This window comes from Nerophis ophidion, linkage group LG07 (assembly GCF_033978795.1).
Source record: "Nerophis ophidion isolate RoL-2023_Sa linkage group LG07, RoL_Noph_v1.0, whole genome shotgun sequence".
Taxonomy (NCBI): domain Eukaryota; kingdom Metazoa; phylum Chordata; class Actinopteri; order Syngnathiformes; family Syngnathidae; genus Nerophis; species Nerophis ophidion.
This window is the reverse complement of record NC_084617.1, coordinates 46,198,187-46,216,900: the sequence shown is the minus strand read 5'-3', so window position 1 is coordinate 46,216,900 and position 18,714 is coordinate 46,198,187. Positions and strand designations below refer to the sequence as shown.

The 18,714-nt window shown below is 38.3% G+C and overlaps 1 protein-coding gene across 1 annotated transcript; it reads right to left on the bottom strand.

Moving 5' to 3' along the window:
• Nucleotides 1-553: 553 nt before the first annotated feature.
• On the bottom strand, nucleotides 554-18,264 carry LOC133556384 (arrestin domain-containing protein 3-like). The gene is made up of 6 exons (XM_061906259.1): nucleotides 17,853-18,264; nucleotides 14,346-14,403; nucleotides 14,091-14,238; nucleotides 8,198-8,294; nucleotides 4,955-5,211; nucleotides 554-3,518 (listed from the first exon to the last, which is right to left on the bottom strand). The coding sequence occupies exons 1-6, from the start codon at nucleotides 18,109-18,111 to the stop codon at nucleotides 2,952-2,954; spliced, it is 1,386 nt and encodes a 461-aa protein (XP_061762243.1). The 5' UTR covers nucleotides 18,112-18,264; the 3' UTR covers nucleotides 554-2,951.
• Nucleotides 18,265-18,714: the final 450 nt, after the last annotated feature.

Below are 18,714 nucleotides of genomic sequence, written 5' to 3'. Positions count from 1 at the left end.
ATGATGATGTATACATATATATGATGATATATACATATATATGTGTATATATATATGTGTATATAATTATATATATGTATATATATATATATATATATATATATATATATATATATATATATATATATATATGTGTTGAGGTTTCTGTGGTTTATCCGTTATACAGCGCTCAATACAGAGGTAGAGCAGAATATACGTTAGGTCAGAAAAAATATATATCAGGAGATTTTGGTACTGACAGCAGGGAAACCTGCGAAACAGGCTTGTAAGTCAAATGCAGAGAATAATTTCGCCACACCTAGTGTGCGTGTGTGACAATCATTGGTACTTTAACATTAATATAACCTCTGTGTTTTTTTCTGACCTAACGTGTATATATATATATATATATATATATATATATATATATATATATATAATATATACGTACATTACATGCAGTCCATATATATCCACATATATAACCTTTGTGTTTTTTTCTGACCTAACGTGTATATACTGTATATATATAATATATACGTACATTACATGCAGTCCATATATATCCACATAGTTACTTTACTTAATTTTATTCCAATGTGGCTTCCAAGTTAAAAAGTTTGGACACCCCTGGTTTGGATTATAACAATTTTCTTTACCATAGGGAGACACCAGAAGTCTGCAGGGGAGGCACAGCAGCTTGGTAAAAATAAAATATAGTTTTCTAAACCTGCAACTGTATCTCAAGTTGTGTCAATGGCAAACATTTTTTTTTAAAACATAAAATGTACCCCTAAAATGTTTTTTTTTTTTTTAACAGTTAGATCGGTACCAGTTATATTAATTCTCACAATTATTTTCATTTAAAATGTGAATATTTTTTATTAATACCATATATCTAATGCAACTTCATTACGTTTTTTTTTCCTTTTATTCAATTTCTTGTGTCATAATTTACAGCAAACGATACATCACGACAGGGGTGTCCAAACTGTGGGCCGGGGGTCATTTGCGGCCAACAGCTCATTTTTGAACGGCCTACAGCGCATTTTAAAAATACTATTATTAAAAAAACAAGGATTAAAACCCCACAAAACAGTGAAATAAAATACCAAACGGGTGTAATGGAACAAGAAAAAGTTGAAATGTCCACGCTAATAACAAAAAACTGACTTTCCTTTCAAAAAGTGTTCATATTACACTGGTTTTTAAAGTGAGAAATATCAAAATGGCCCCCGCATACTTTCATTTTTTAGTGTGTGACCCTAAGTGGAAACATATTAGATACCCCCGCCTTAGAGCGTCAAAGCAGTACCAAAATCCTTGCGCGCTAAAAATACACGTTGCAGAAAAGCCACACTAATTTAACGTTGGAATGCGTAACGTCACCGCTATGCCTGACAAAAAGACTTGAATGGAAACGGAAAGAGTCCGCCGTTTCGCAACCAGTGGAAATCCACAGACACTGTTATGCACTTGTGATGCGTTTCTCTGTTTCTTTTGGTACTTATATGTATATACATATATATGTGTCACGTAGCACACAACACAATGGACATTTAAATTGAGCAATCGCAAAATTTAGGATGTATTTCACAGCACATTATTACATGTAAATCACAATGTGTGAAACTTAAGGCTCGGGGGCCGAATCGGGCCCCGCCACATTATTTTATGTGGCCCGCGAAAGTCTGGAGATAATATGCGTTAATAAAATGCTTAATCTTTTCTTACTAAGTATATTTATTTCCCTTTTGAGATTAAAAATCATGTACTGCATGCAATTGCATATATTTTAAAATTCAATATTATCAAAATATAATATAATCATTTATTCCAAAAATATTTTTTGTTAAAAATAAAGATAAATATCATACTTGCATATCTGCTTGACTTCAGATTTCAAAACAAATTACCAAGCAAATTATACACTGTAAAATTAAATTTTACGGTTGAATTCCGCCGACTGAGTTTTTTACTGTAAAATCAATTTAGGTATTTTTTTTTTTCATATAAAGATACTAAAACATAAAAAACTAACAAATATAAACATTAAAACAACAATATTTCACGGTTAAAAAAAATAAATTACCGCTAAAAACAGTGGTATTGTTTTTCCATTCCACTCCATTTTTTTAAATGCTCTAAAAAACAACAACGATATATTACTCTCTGTTAAAAACGGCCCTGTGAGGGCAACCATCACTGCGATGTGACTCTCAATTAGCTATTCCTCGTCCTGCACGGATGATACTCGTAAGAAATGTACTTTATCCGTCGCCATGGAGGCGAGAATTAGTGATTTAGAAGTAGCTAAAACACTGCTGACTGTGGATGGATGTTAAGTGCTATTAAAGTTTGTATGCAAAACATGTACTTTTTTTTGGTCAAAATGGAAAGAGCAAATACGTTTTGTTAGAAAAGTAAGAGCAATTTATTGATGCATTTTATTTCAAAGCTCTTGAGGGCCGCGTTAAACTATGTGGCGTGCCAGATCTGGCCACCGGGCCTTTAGTTTGACACGTGTGGTGTGGAGCACAATCAAAAAAATCACCTAATTAAATATTCAGACACAGTGTAACTGTTCAAAATGTGTTACCGTGGCCAAAAATATTAAATACACTTGTTAAATAAAACCTTGGCCTTGTTTTTAATGAATAAGCAGGCCTACTATGCTACAGTATTTGAATGTTGGTCATTATGGTGGTACTTGGAGGCGAGTGTTTTTTACGCGCAAGAATGTTGGCACTGTTTGGACCCCATAATACCTGTTAAACAACAACATAACACATTAATATTTTGGACATTGTAAGGCAGGAATAAACACGACAAGGCCACTAAAGATGTGTAACTGTTAAAGGTGCCAATATCCTCAACTGGCCAAAGACAATTTTACAACCTAAAAAAAATGTTGCACCTCAAAACAATCACAGGCAAACATAACACTTGATGGTAGTGTGAATACTGCTTGGCTAGTTGGCCCCTTCATTTGCAGCTGATGGGAAAATAACCGAATAAGCCGGAGGAGGTTCATCCGAATGAGACAGGAAGTTGGTGCTTGTCGAATAAGAAGGCGGTTCGTACGCAGGAGCAGATGGGGCCGGGGCGAATACTGGTGGTGCGGACGGGTCTGGGCGGGTCAGTTGGTTGGGTGGACATGGATGAAATGCTGAAGAAGGTGCGTGAAATGCCGATGCATTCGGCGGAGGGTGGAGAACGCTCGATGATGATGACAAATAGGGAGGGCCGTATGAAAAAGATCTTGGACTGTAACCCCATGCCATGGAAGCAGGCTGATTAGGATTCATGACCGGTGGGCTAGTAAATGGATTACCCCGGTAAGAAGGCGGGGGTGCTGAATATGCTCGGGGTGCTGGGGAGGCAGGATAAGAAGGCACACTGGCTGTAGGAGGGAGGAAGTCGCTGTTGTGAGAAGGCCCAAAATCACCAGGCTGAATACCGGACGTTAGTGCAGAAGGTATAATGATGATAGGGAGCTTGACCTCTGGGTCAAAGGCAAAACTGATATCCAAGTACACCTGAGGGGGAAAAAAATAATCTCGTTACCTCAGAAATACCAAAAAAATGACGAGTCAGATGGAGTTCTACATGTGTACATAATAGGGATAATCTTGTTTAGTAACTGAAGTTACTAATGTCGCGGATGTGATGTCAGACAATCATCAGCCAGGACTAGAGCTGTCCCGATAACAATAGTTTGGTACCGGTACCAGTACTAAAATGTATTTCGATACTTTTCTAAATAAAGGGGACCGGTAGAAAATGGATAAATGAATCGATGGGTTCCCAATTTTTTTTTTTAACGGGCCTGATGGCGCGTTGTCCTGTTGTGACATTGAGCAGAGAAGCATGTTCGGCAGTGCACATTAATGGAGTACTTACAAGCAGACACAGTGTGCAGACAGAAAAGGGAGAATTGACGCATTTTGGCCTAAAAACTAAAGATAAAGGTGAAGTTATAACACTGAAACGCCCTCAGGAAGAGGTGCTTTAAGACATGGCTAGCTACTTAGGGGCTAATGTCAATCCACAGTGTTTTAGGTACTTCTAAATTACAAATCCTTGCCCCCATGGTGACAAATGAAGTATGTTTCTTGCAAGTATCATTATTATAGGAGGATGAGGAATAGCTCAACATGCTTCACTATACATTGTAGCTCACCGGCGTCACAATGTAAACAAACGATCTACACCTGACATCTACTGTAATGATACCACATACAGGAGTGTACCTAGTTGATACTACTATGATTACATCAATATTTTGTAGCATCACAAAATGTATTTTCAGGAAATATGTCCCTGGACGTGAGGACTTAGAATATGACCATTGTATGATCCTGTAACTACTTGGTATCGGATCGATACCCAAATTGGCGGTATCATCCAAAACTAATGTAAAGTATCAAACAACAGAAGAATAAGTGATTATTACATTTTAACAGGAGTGCAGATAGAACATGTTAAAATAGAAAGTAAACAGATGTCAACAGTAAATGAACAAGTGGATTAATAATTTGTTGTCCTAAAAAATGTTGACAAAATAATAGAATGATAAATGACACAATATGTTACTGCATACATCAGCAGACTAATTAGGAGTCTTTGTTTGTTTACTTACTACTAAAACACAAGTTGTCTCGTATTTTCACTATTTTATTTAAGGACAAACTTGTTCTTCGATTACAATAAAACACATATGTTTAATGTACCCTAAGATTTTTTGTTAAAATAAAGCCAATAATGCAATTTTTTGTAGTTTCTTTTATTTGTAAAAGTATCGAAATACCTTTTGGTACCGGTACCAGTACCAAAATATGGGTATCGAGACAACCCAGGTCTGAGCTGAAAAAGTTTGAGAGAATTTCCTCCATACGAACTTCCTCTTATTTTGTATCACCCGACTTTACGACTACTTTAACAATGGAAAGCTGCCATAGGGCACAATGGTTACCTTTAAGCAGTATTCCACTGAGAGGATGTCGCAGTTCTTGATGGTCAGCTCTTGATTGGTGGGAATCTTCAACCGCCAACTAACCTCTTTCTCCGAGTGAGGTGCAATACTTTGGCCAGCAATTTTGTGAATAGTTATGCTTTCGTGTTTGGTACTGGTGTTGGCGGTGTACACGATGGCCTGGGACAAACGCACTTTGGGTGTCATGTCACTGGATGAGGAGTTGTTGATTTTTGCGACAACCACTGATGTTTGCCCTGGGGAAGAAACAAAAACATTTTGTCAAGCTGTCAACTTTCTCAGAGAATAATGTAACTAAATAACACAATGAGTGCATACACAGGAGTAGCGTTTGTTTACCTTATTTAGCTACATATTTTGACTCAACAGTAGATCCCCACTATTAATACTGGTTATTATTCAAGTCCCCAACAAACTGTAAAACCACAAATAATGCAAGCAACCACAGAGATAAATGCTAAATTTTGATAATCTAAACTATTCATTCTCTAACTGTGGTACAGAGAATCACTTGTTTAAATATTCCAACAGTGTTACTGTTCAAACTTTTTTACATTTTACAGTGGCCAAAAATATGAAATATAATTATTAAATGCCTTAGTTTTAATGCATGTCTATGCCAACTACGCTACTGTATTTTATTGTTGGTCATTACAGTGGAGAGCCAAGTATTTTCTGAAGTGGTACTTGGTGAAAAAAACGTTTCTGAAACCACTGTTTTAAAATCTAAAACCAATTAATATACCTCTCACAGATATTAAATGCATTTTAAATTGAGTATTACACTGTCACAGGTGTCAAACTCAAAGCCCACCCCTTCATTTTATTTGGCCTTCAAAGGCCTGGTAAGAAAGTGTCAATTAGGTACTTATGTTTTCTTTTTCGTTCTTATTATTTTGACAGAAAATGTACTCCTTGCAATCGCATTATTTTTTTCAACTTAAATATTATGTAATAATGCATAAAATACTTTTTTATACAATGTTATAATATAACTTAATACTTTTTCTCTCTATGACTTATGATTTGAAATTAAGTTATCTATCCAATCATACACAATAAAGTTTAATGTTGAATAAATAAATAATAATAACAATTAAAATCATAAAAAATAAATACAATAATTATAAAAATAAATAATCTTAATTTTGACTCGGGGATTGATAAAGTACTTCTGATTCTGATTAATGTGTATTGTTTGTTTTTACAGCATTTTACTGTAAATAGAAAAAACAATTTTGTTGAATTAGTTGCCAGTCTTTTTTTACTGAAAAAAAACGAAAAAAAAACGTTGGTAGGGTTTTGCTATTTACAGTAACACACCTCAAATTATACAGCTGTTTTTACGTTAAAACTGGCAGCTTAATTTGCAGAGTTTTACCTCAGAAAGCAGTTTTCAGATTACGATAAGAATAAATAAAAAAATATTTTTGGGCAACAGCAGTACTGTTTTTCCATTTACCGCAATATGCTGTAAAAACACCTGTGAATTTGGCAGTAAAGTCCTGCCCAGTTTTTTTACTGTGAAATATAACTTTTTTTTGTAAAGTAAAAAAAAATAATAATTACATGCATACAGTAGGGCAATGTGTAATAATTCACTGTTCAAAGTGGCCCTCTGGTGTCAAACATAACTGCGATGTGGCCCTCAATGACACCCGTTGTACTTCCAAAATGTGCAGTTAAACAACATTATGTCTTGTCAAAGCATCTTAGTACTGGAAAACATGGGTGAAGTGACAGCAACATCAAACCAGATTATATTTAAATGATACAAAAAGTAATTTATTAACTATTCAAAGTAAGAAAAAAAATCCCAGAAATATTTGAGAGAGTAGATGCTGAACCTTGAATTAGCAGGGATCTACTGTAAAAGTGTACTGTAATAGCTATAGTATATACGTATTAGGGTTGTCTCAATACCAATATTTTGGTACCGCTAACAAAATGTATTTTGGTACTTTTCGATACTTTTCTTAAAAGGAGACCACAAAAAAATGGCATCATTGGCTTTATTTTAACAAAAAATCCTAGGGTACATATGTTTGTTATTGCTATCGAAGAACAATTGTGTCCTTAAATAAAATAGTGAACATACAAGACAACTTGTCTTTTATTAGTAAGTAAACAAACAAAGGCTCCTAATTAGTCTGCTAACGTATGCAGTCACATATTGTCATTTATCATTCTGTTATTTTGTCAACATAATGAGGGACAAGCTGTAAAAATTGATTATTAATCTACTTGTTCATTTACTGTTAATATCTGCTTGTTTTCTCTTTCTCATGTTCTATCTACACTTCTGTTAAAATGTAATAATCACTTATTCTTCTGTTGTTTAATACTTTACATTAGTTTTGGATGATACCACACATTAAGGTATCGATCCAATACCAAGTAGTTACAGGATCTTACATTGGTCATATTCAAAGTCCTCATGTGTCCAGGGACACATTTACTGAGTTTATAAACATAATATGAATAAAAAAAAAAGGAAAAAACACTTTGTGACGATAAAAAATATTGATGTAATCATAGTGGTATCGACTAGATACGCTATTGTACTTGGTATCATTACAGTGGATGTCATGTGTAGATCCACCCATGGTATTTGTTACATTCAGGAGTGCTTGCTTTTGTCAGCGTTGACGCCAGGGAGCTATTGTATCCTCCTATGGTGTGTAGTGAAGCATGTTTAGCTATTCCTCGACCGGCAGTGATAACGATACTTGTAAGAAACTTACTTTATTTGTCGCCATGGAGGCAAGGATTAGTGATTTGGAAGTAGCTAAAACACTGCTGACTGCGGATGGATGTTCACTGCGAGCGAGCAAGCCATGTTTTAAAGCACCTCTTCCTGAGGGTCTTTCAGTGTTACAACCTCACCTTTTATTGTCAGTTTTTAGGCCAAAAGGCGTCCATTCTCTCTTTTCTGTGTACACACCGTGTCTGCTTGTAAGTACTCTGTGATTGTGCGCTGCCGAACATGCTCCTCTGCTCGTAAAACAGTAATGTAACAACATGATGTCATGCCTGGGAACCGGTACTTTTCAAACAGAGTATAGTACCGTTTTTGATTAATTAGTACCACAATACTGTACCAGTACCGGTACACCCCATCCATCCATCCATTTCCTACCGCTTGTCCCTTTCAGGGTTGTGGGGGGTGCTGGAGCCTATCTTGTACAACCCTAATACATATATCTAGTTCTTCTTTCTCACCTGGGGCATAAGCCGTCCGATCAACAGTGACTTCCATGTGCACATGTCCGCTTGAGAACATTCCCACTTCTTTGTCTGTTACTCCAATTTGTTGTGACTAGAAAAGGAACACATAAAACTCCAGTTAATAAATACTAGGGCTGCGAATCTTTGGGTGTCCCAAGATTCGATTCAATATAGATTCTTGGGGTCGTGATTCGATTATTTATCAATTTTTTTCGATTCAACGCGATTCAAAAAACGATATTTTTCCGATTCAAAACGATTCTGTATTCATTCAATACATAGGATTTCAGCAGGATCTACCCCAGTCTGCTGACATGCTAGCAGAGTAGTAGATTTTAAAAAATAAGCTTTTATAATTATAAAGGACAATGTTTTATTAACTGATTGCAATAATGTAAATTTGATTTAACTATTAAACAAACCAAAAATATGACTTATTTTATCTTTGTGAAAATATTGGACACAGTGTGTTGTCAAGCTTATGAGATGCGATGCAAGTGTAAGCCACTGTGACACTATTGTTCTTTTTTTTTATTTTTCTAAATGTCTAATGATAATGTCAATGAGGGATGTTTAATCACTACTATGCTGAAATTATAACTAATATTGATACTGTTGTTGATAATATTCATTTTTGTTTCACTACTTCTGGTTTGTCTGTGTCGTGTTTGTGTCTCCTCTCAATTGCTCTGTTTATTGCAGTTCTGAGTGTTGCTGGGTCAGGTTTGGTTTTGGAATTGGATTGCATTGTTATGGTACTGCTGTGTATTGGATTGGTCAAAAAAAAAAAAAAAATCGATAAAAAAAAAAAAAAAGAGAATCGATTCTGAATCGCACGTGAGAATCGCGATTCAAATTTGAATCGAGTTTTTCCCACACCCCTAGTAAATACCATAACTATCTTGTTATTCTTAGAAATAAAAAATTAGGAGGACAGAAAGAAGAGCTGTGTAAAGACCATCCATCCATCCATCCATCCGTTTTTCCACCGCCTATCCGAGTACGGGTTTCGGGGGAAGCAGTCCGGGATGATTGAACTCCTCACCCTTTATCTGAAGGTGATCCCAGACATCCTGCGGAGGAAGCTCGTTTCTGCTGCTTGTATTTGCAACCTCTTCCTTTACCCGAAAGCTTGTGAGCATAAGTAAGTGTAGAAACATAGACTGACCGGTAAATCGAGAGCTTTGCCTTCTGGCTCAGCTCCTCCGCATAACAAACCTGTACAGGCCGTCTGTCAATCCCACATTCCATTCTTCCCTCCTTCGTGAAGAAGACCTCGAAATACTTGAACTCCTCTATTTGAGGCAGAGGTTCACGCCCAACCCGGGGGCGAGGATTAGTGATTTAAAAGTGGCTAAACACTACCGACTGCCGCTGGATGTTCGCTACTTGCTAGCCAGCCATGTCTGAAAGCGCCTCTTCCTGAGGGCGTTTCAGTGTTATAATTTCACCTTTATCTATACAAATCATTTTAACTTGGATTGTTTCCCTGGCTTCGAGACTCTCCCGAAGATCGCTGCAACGAAGACACAACAAACTCCCTTTTTTGTCTCTAATGGACACACACCTGTTGTGAACTTTGGACTAGCGACGGCAAATACATCAAGGCCGCGGAACAGAGACACACTATGGGCTTATATATACAGACACACACACAACCACAAAAAAATATACGCCAAATATACACCCCCCCGTCCCACTAATCCAACGCCCTCGATGCAAATCCCGTAGGGGTGATGAATGGATGGTCAGCGCCTGAGAGCTGCGACCTACCACCATGACCTTGAACTACCTTCCCTCTGTTGCTAGATATCTCGAGATGTATGTTGTAATATGCATATTTGCTTTGCTATAGAGGTTTTTTCTCACTCCGAACCGGGCCCCCTTAGGAGCCCAGTCTGGATTGTATTTTTTTACTCATCCTTCCCCAGCGTTTACCTTTTTCCCATCTTTTATGGGGCGCCTTATGGCGACCCATCAACGTTCTTGTTCTGTAACCCTGTACATTGTTTGTTTGTCTAATCTTGAACAGGTTTGTGCTGATAACAAAGTTTCGTTGTACTTGTTGCAATGACAATAAAGACCTACCTACCAATAGTTTTTAGGCCAAAATGGGTCTGTTCTTCCTTTTCTGTCTACACACTGTGTCTGCTTGTAAGTACTCAGTGATTGTGCACTGCCGAACATGCTCCTCTGCTCGTAAAACCAGCAATGTCACGACGTGACGTTATGCCCGGGAACCAGTACTTTTCAAACAGAGTATAGTACCGTTTTTGATTTATTTGTACCGCGATACCATACTAGTACCGGTATACTGTACAACCCTAGTTTTTATGCAAGATGACACGTGAGGTGTCAGCATATTGTCGCTTAAAATCTGTTCGGCCAACACCAAACAATTGAATATACAGTAGTTGTAACTTTTCGTATAATTCGGTTTTCGACCAAATTTTGTCTTCGGTTTTGTACATCGCACAAACTAGTCTGTTGGCATGAGTCTTCAGTTAACGCAAAAATGATGTTGCAAGATATTTTCGTAAATACATTTTATTCAACGTTTATACATATTTCACAGTGTTTTCTGCAGGTAAAATGACAATTATTCCCTATAATATGTGTTTTGTGTTTATATTTTGGGGTGTCTGGAACAGTAAATTGGATTTACATGATTACTTAAGGGAAAGACTGCTTTTGTTTTTGTACTATTTTGTTTTCGTTGGCTATTTGTTAGAGGAATATTTTCAGTGAACTGTACATGAGATCTTACCTCATGTGCAGTAGATTATATTTAAGGACATCCAGTAGTTCCTATCTTTGCAAAAGCACACACACACACTGTATCTCCTTTAGGTTCCGGAAGAAGAGGTACCAGGAACGAGATAAAGGGATAATGGACAGATGTGGCGTGTAACTTTCAGTTTTGTTCTCCGCCAAGGTAGCAGCCAAGGAGGACAAAAGCACATATGATGGGTGACCATTTTAGAGATTGCTCCGAACTTTAGACTGGCTTGGTTCGCCCTACAGTGCTGGTATTACTATTGTTTGTACTTTTCTGTAGATTAAATTGGTAATCTTTCATTCTTGTCACTTTGCATAATCCTTGCAACAAAAGGATCTGGGTGTACTCTTGCCTTCGAAAGCGAGAATCTAATCTATTTTAAAAGGGGTTGATAATAAAAAATAAGGTACTAAAGCTAAATCCATCCATCCATTTTATACCGCTTATTCCCTTCGGGGTCGCAGGGGATGCTGGAACCTATCTCAGCTACAATCAGGCAGAAGGCGAAGTACACCCTAGACAAGTCACTAATGCTAAATCGTTTTGCTTAATCTTCGGCTTTTTTACCACACTAATCCCAAAAGAGGACCAGTCAGTGAGGCTTTGTGTGAAGAAGAATGCAAGAACACGCTAAACCTCACAGGAAGTAAACTGGAATAAAGGATTTTAATTTGTATTATTTCCAATGGAAAACAATGACCAAAAATCCTAATGGAGGATGACGGGTCTTCCAAACGTTTTTGGACATCCCACTTTAGATTTCTTTAAATGATATTCACTCTCTTCATGTAAAGCATGGTACTAAATAGGCCTGAGCGATATGGCCTAAAATAAATTCTTTTTTTTTTTTTTTTTTACAAAAAATTTGATTTAAAATTTTTGTCCCTACTTTTTAAAGAAACCGAAGCATATAAATGACAATACCAAGATTTGCTTTCATTTAATAAAAAAAAGAAGTAGTTTGAAATGGCACTGCACTCACTATCATACGCTTAGCAAGACAGACATTTTTATGAAGTGCATTATTTTTTGAACAGATCTAATTTGGATTTTGTCTCTATCTGTGTTTCCGGTTTGGTGGCTGCAGGATTAGGTCCCTACTTTTTGCAGATGAGGTGGTCCTGATGGCCTCATCTGGCCAGGATCTTCAGCTCTCACTGGATCGGTTTGCGGCCGAGTGTGAAGCGACTGGAATGAGAATCAGCACCTCCAAGTCCGAGTCCATGGTTCTCGCCCGGAAAATGGTGGAGTGCCTTCTCCGGGTTGGGGAGGGGACCCTGTCCCATGTGGAGGAGTTCAATCACCTCGGAGTCTTGTTCACAAGTGAGGGAAGATTGGATTGTGAGATTGACAGGCGGATCGGTGCGGCATCTTCAGTAATGCGGACACTGTATTGATCCGGTGTGCTGAAGAAGGCAAAGCTCTCAATTTACCAGTCAATCTACGTTCCAATCCTCACCCATGGTTACGAGCTTTGGGTAATGACTGAAAGGACAAGAGGTGTACAAGCGGCCGAACTGAGTTTCCTCCGCCGGGTGGCGGGGCTCTCCCTTAGATATAGGGTCAGAAGCTCTGCCATCCGGTGGGAGCTCAAAGTAAAGCCGCTGCTCCTCCACATCGAGAGGAGCCAGGTGGTTCGGGCACCTGGTCAAGATGCCACCCGAATGCCTCACTCGGGAGGTGTTTAGGGCACGTCCGTAAGAGGACACGGGGAAGACCCAGGACACGTTGGCATGACTACGTCTCCCGGCTGGCCTGGGAATGCCTAGGGATCCCCCGGCAGGAGCTGGACGAAGTGGCTGGGGAGAGGGAAGTCTGGGCCTCTCTACATGGGCTGAATGCAGCCGGGATAGGCTCCAGCCCCCCGGTAGAAAAAGAATGGGTGGATAGTATAATTTTCAAAAAAAGCAAACATGAAATTTCACTATTATAGCTCATTGTAGTATATACTATGATCATTTTGCTTGTATGTTGATCAAAAAAAGGATGGATTGTTCTAATCAAATAAAAGTTATTCAATATAGGGCTTCCTATGGGAGGAAAAACGTTTGTCTTGAATAAAATACATGTGTAAAAAAAATGTACGTTAAGAGGTCTCTATAGTTTAGTAAATGGGTGTTCGGACACCACATCTTGATCTACTTGCAGAATGTCCGCTTTAGTGATTGTTTTCCACTGTGCTTCTTTTTCTCATGACACATGTTACCTTGTGTAAATATTCCACCACAGTAAACTGCTTTTTAGGAGGATTTTGCATGTTAATTGTTCGATTCTTGTTCGCCTTATAAAGAGTTGAATTTCCCCCACCAGGCTGGATTTCCCCCACCAGGCTGGATGCTTTGGTTTGCCCAGACTGCCTTTTCAATAAAAGGACCACAACTATGGAACTCTTTACCTGACACTTTGAAAAGTGGCTAGTTGAGCAGCAATCATGTTCCCATGTTTAGTTTTTACTAATGTTTACTTATTGTTTTTTATTTAGTCTGCACTTTGTGTTGTTATTATTATTATTGGCTTTTATCTAGTTTTCACTTTGTTGATATTATTTCTATTATCATTATTATCGACTCATTTTTGCCTTATTATTTTTACTTTCCTGTTTTAACGATGTTGGATCTGTGTTGTTGTTGTTGGGGACAAGTGTTGTAAATTAGCTTTGGCTACAAACAGTATGATACATACATTGGATAACTGTTACAGATGTCTATGTTTTTTGTATCTGTCCCTATTTCAAATAAACCTTAATAATAATAAAGATAATGTAATACGTTTGTTGTGCTGCTGCCTTTTTTAAACAAACTTTGCAGCGTGCAATCATTTGGTCCATGTTTGTTGCCGAAAAACCAAACCGCTGACAACACTTCTCTTTTCTTGAGAACAAACTTTGCGTGTGCGTTTTTTTGGTAAGTGTGTGTGAATGCAAAGAAATGAGGAGGGCGGAAGCTCCTGGGGGCAAAAAATATGCAGGAATAAGAAGAGGAAAATATCAATTTTAAATGTTTGAAATCATCTGCATCAAAAAAGTTTAACTCATTAATAAAAAATCAAAGACGAGGTAATGGGGAACATAATTTTCATTTTCAGATATGTGAAAGTAAAATGACAAACCATCAGTGATTGTAGTTGCAGGAAAGACCTGGAGCAAAAATTAATTTTTTGTTCAATAGTCTGATCCACTCTCCAACTTCTGGACAACTTTGCTTCCAACTTGTAGACAACACATCCATGGCTGCCTTTGAAGCTTGAAGGCATGCTCCTGTAACATATCACACATGTGATGTAAACGGAATAGTAATTAATATATTTAGTGATTTACTTTGACAATCGTGCGTCACATTAATTCATGTTGAATCTCTTACTTACGTTGACGGTAAGGTAAAGCTAAAGTTATACACATGGGTACCTCGGGCAAGGACAGTCTCTGCAAATGAAAGAAGTGGGATTTTACAATTAGCCTGACGACAAGTACAGTACAACTGGTGTGGTAGTAAAACACAACAGTAGTGTTGGTTGGAAACATCACAATGGTTGTCATCGTCAATAGGGTCAGACAAGAGATTTGTTTTGACCTATCAGCCACGCATCAGTCTTAAATTTCTTAATTGATAACTCACAGGGGTTCTGCACAGCCACTTAATTACCCGCATAACAAACCTGTACAAGCAACAGTTGGCATTATATAACATAATACTACCACTACCATGCTTGACAGTAGGAATGGTGTTCCTGGGATGAAAAGGCCTCACATTTTCTCCTCCAAATATATTGCTGGGTATTGTGGCCATCCATCCATCCATCCATCATCTTCCGCTTATCCGAGGTCGGGTCGCGGGGGCAGCAGCCTAAGCAGGGAAGCCCAGACTTCCCTCTCCCCAGCCACTTCGTCTAGCTCTTCCCGGGGGATCCCGAGGCGTTCCCAGGCCAGCCGGGAGACATAGTCTTTCCAACGTGTCCTGGGTCTTGTGGCCAAACAGCTTATTTTTTGTTACATCTGACATCACATGGACAAAAATAAGACCTTCTGGAGGAAAGTTCTGTGGTCAGATGAAATAAAAATTGAGCTGAACACCAAACCTACCATCATGCATGATGGTGGTAGTTTTATGCTCTGGGCCTGTTTTGCTGCCAATGGAACTGGTGCTTTACAGAGAGTAAATGGGACAATGAAAAAGGAGGATTACCTTCTACAGGACAACCTAAAATCATCGGCCCGCAGGTTGGGTCTTAGGCGCAGTTGGGTGTTTCAACAGGACAATGACCCCAAACACACCTCAAAAGTGGTAAAGGAATGGTTAAATCAGGCTAGAATTAAGGATTTAGAGTGTCCTTCCCAAAGTCTTGACGTTTAACGTGTGGACAATGCTGAAGAAACAAGTCCATGTCAGAAAACCAACAAATTTAGCTGAACTGCACCAATTTTGTCAAGAGGAGTGGTCAAAAATTCAACCAGAAGCTTGCCAGAAGCTTGTGGATGGCTACCAAAAATGCCTAATTGCAGTGAAACTTGCCAAGGGACATGAAACCAAATATTAACATTGCTGTATGTATACTTTTGACCCAGGAAATTTGGTCACATTTTCAGTACACCCATAAGAAATTAATAAAAGAACCAAAATGTTTTTTGTGACCAACAAGTATGTGCTCCAATTACATCACAAAAAAAGGGTTGTAGAAATTATTGGAAACTCAAAACAGACTTGACATTATATTCTTTACAAGTGTATGTAAACTTTTGACCATGACTATATGCATATAAAATGTTGATGGAGGTTTTTTTTGAGCGCTTTATAAGAGAACTGGATTGAATCTCCATGGCCTGCATTGCTAGCCACCTATTGCAAGTGTTTATTTACAATTTTCAATGCATACACAAATGTTCATATAGGAATTGTAATGAAAATTGATAAATGAACAAAAAATATATTGATTTTACAGAAGTATTGGCCACTAGACGCGACCAAAACAACAACAGTATCCTGGCCACTGATTGGCTCAGCCTCAGGCAGCATCATTAACCTAAAATTTTTTTAACCTTTTAAGCCAGTTTTGCAGTCGAACACCTCAATCATAAACTGTAGGAAGGGGATTCAAATGTTCCCATTTGTCTTGGTTTACCTGACACATGAATGGTGACAATTTGGGAGGTGCCCTATCCATTTTAGCCGCCAGACGGCAGTATAGTGTTGAATATCTTAAAATGTGTTTTGTGGCAAATCCAACTTTGACCATGGCACTAGTCGCTATGTAGAGTGGCGCGTTCAAAATGATTACCCCCCACTCTCACCCCCATCACGCGAGATCCACTCAGACATGGGGCCATACGAATCCCTTCCCTACTGTAACTTGTTACTTGACACGTGCTAATTGTTAGCATACTAACTTTTAAAGGTAACTTTACATGCATACGCTTCATACACATATAACCTGGTACTTGACGCATTCTAACTGTTAGCATGCTAACGTTAGCATTTAAGTTTAGCTTGCACATTTCTGCACCCACATACCGAAATTGCAACTTATAGTTTTTTATGTAATGCTCTAACCGGCTATGTGTTTATTTTGCCTTTGAAATGAGTCACCGGCCAATAAAAAACAAAGTGTGGGTTGCAAATGGCCCACGTAAGCGACAAGGCTGAAAACCAACATTGGATGCCCCTGACCTTGGATTCCTCAGGCGGTACGGCATCAAAAACTGACATCAGTGTGTAAAGGATATCACCACATGTGCTCAGGAACACTTCAGAAAACCACTGTCAGTAACTACAGTTCGTTGCTACATCTGTACAGTAAGGGCAAGTTAAAGCTCTACTATGCAAAGCTAAAGCCATTTATCAACAACACCCAGAAACGCCGCCGGCTTCGCTGGGCCCGAAATCATCTAAGATGGACTGATGCAAAGTGTAAAAGTGTTCTGTGGTCTGATGAGTCCACATTTCAAATTGTTTTTGGAAACTGTGCACGTCGTGTCCTCCGGAACAAAGAAGAAGAGCACCATCCGGATTGATATATACGCAAAGTTCAAAAGCCAGCATCTGTGATGGTATGGGGTTGCATTAGTGCCCAAGGCATGGGTAACTTACACATCTGTGAAGGCACCATCAAAGCTGAAAAGTACATTTCGCCACACCTAATGTGTGTGTAGCAATCATTGGTACTTTAACTTTAACTTAATACAGCTTTTGGAGCAACATCCAACCAACGTTATCATGGAAACCCCTGCTTATTTCAGCAAGACAATGCCAAGCCACGTGTTACAACAGCGTGGCTTCATAGTAAAAATGTGCGGGTCCAGCCTTGTCTCCCATTGAAAATGTGTGGCGCAATATGAAGCCTAAAATAAAACAACGAAGACTGTTAAACAACTTAAGCTGTACATGAAACAAGAACGGGAAAGAACTCCACCTGAAAAGCTTCAAAAATTGGTCTCCTCAGTTCCCAAACGTTTACAGGGTGTTGTTAAAAGGAAAGGCCATGTAACACAGTGGTAAAAATGCCCATGTGCCACATTTTTTGCAATGTGTTGCTGCCATTAAATTCTAAGTTAATGATTATTTGAAGAAGACAAAAATAAGATTCTCAGTTCAAACATTAAATATCTTGTCTTTGCAGTTTATTCAATTGAATATAAGTTTAAAAGTATTTGCAAATAATTGTATTCTGTTTTTATTTACGAATACGTGCCAACTTCACTAGTTTTGTAATTCAATTTCGGTCAAACAACCCTACTGATTTTTATCATCACCCATAGTAATTGTATGAGACATGTTCATAACGAGTGCCCTTTATTCCTGGCTTGAGCATGTGGCCCCCAAAGTGTCTGTGCACGTCCCTGGCTAGAGTTGAGAGTCCCGTAGTAAAAAAATGACCTACCATCGCTCTCTGCAGCAGTGATCAAAAACTGCTTGAGCTTGAAGTATCTGCGGTGTGCCGAGTGTGTGTAGTTGTGGTTCCCGCTCCTCGTCGTCCACCGGACTTGAGCCTCTCCTTTGACTTTGACGAACAGGCTTTGCACGGCCGTGGGCTTCAGCAAGGCCAGCGTGACTTTCCCAGAGAGAATGTCCCCTTCGGAGAAGGTCCTTTCCTCATTCAGGGCGTTGTAATCGATCGAAAAGCCGTTAATCGCGGGCATATTTTGCAAAGCAGAAGCATGAATGAAGAAAAAAAAAAGATAGTCATCAAAAAGTCATGCAATCGATCCACAGTTTTTGTGACTTGGTCAGTTTTTTCCTTCTTCCCCGAGACCCTCCTAACGCTGATCCACTGATACGATCGGACAGGCCACACCCATTGTAGTGTCAATACAACACAAAGAGCTCTGCTGCCATCTAGCGTTCACAAAAGAAAGTGCATGTCACTTATGAAAACAAATATTGTTCAAATGGTGTCCAGTACTATATATATTTGTTTGTGTGTTTTTTAACCTGTAGATATAATAAAAGGTATGAAGGGGACCATTTTGATGTATATATTTTATTTCGTAAAAAAAAAAAAAGAAGCTGAAAACAGACATTATGTATATTTAAAAACAAAAATGTCAGCAAGTGTTGTGTCATAGGTGACAAAGTGCATTATAATTAATCTTTAATATCAACATTTCAGCTTTTTTCCCAGATTTTGGGTAATTTTTTTTTACTGTTGTTGTTTTTTTCCCCCGACAATATGTTGTGGTCCGCTAATGTAAGACTATAATAATAATGATGATAGTAATAATAATAACAATAATAATAACAAT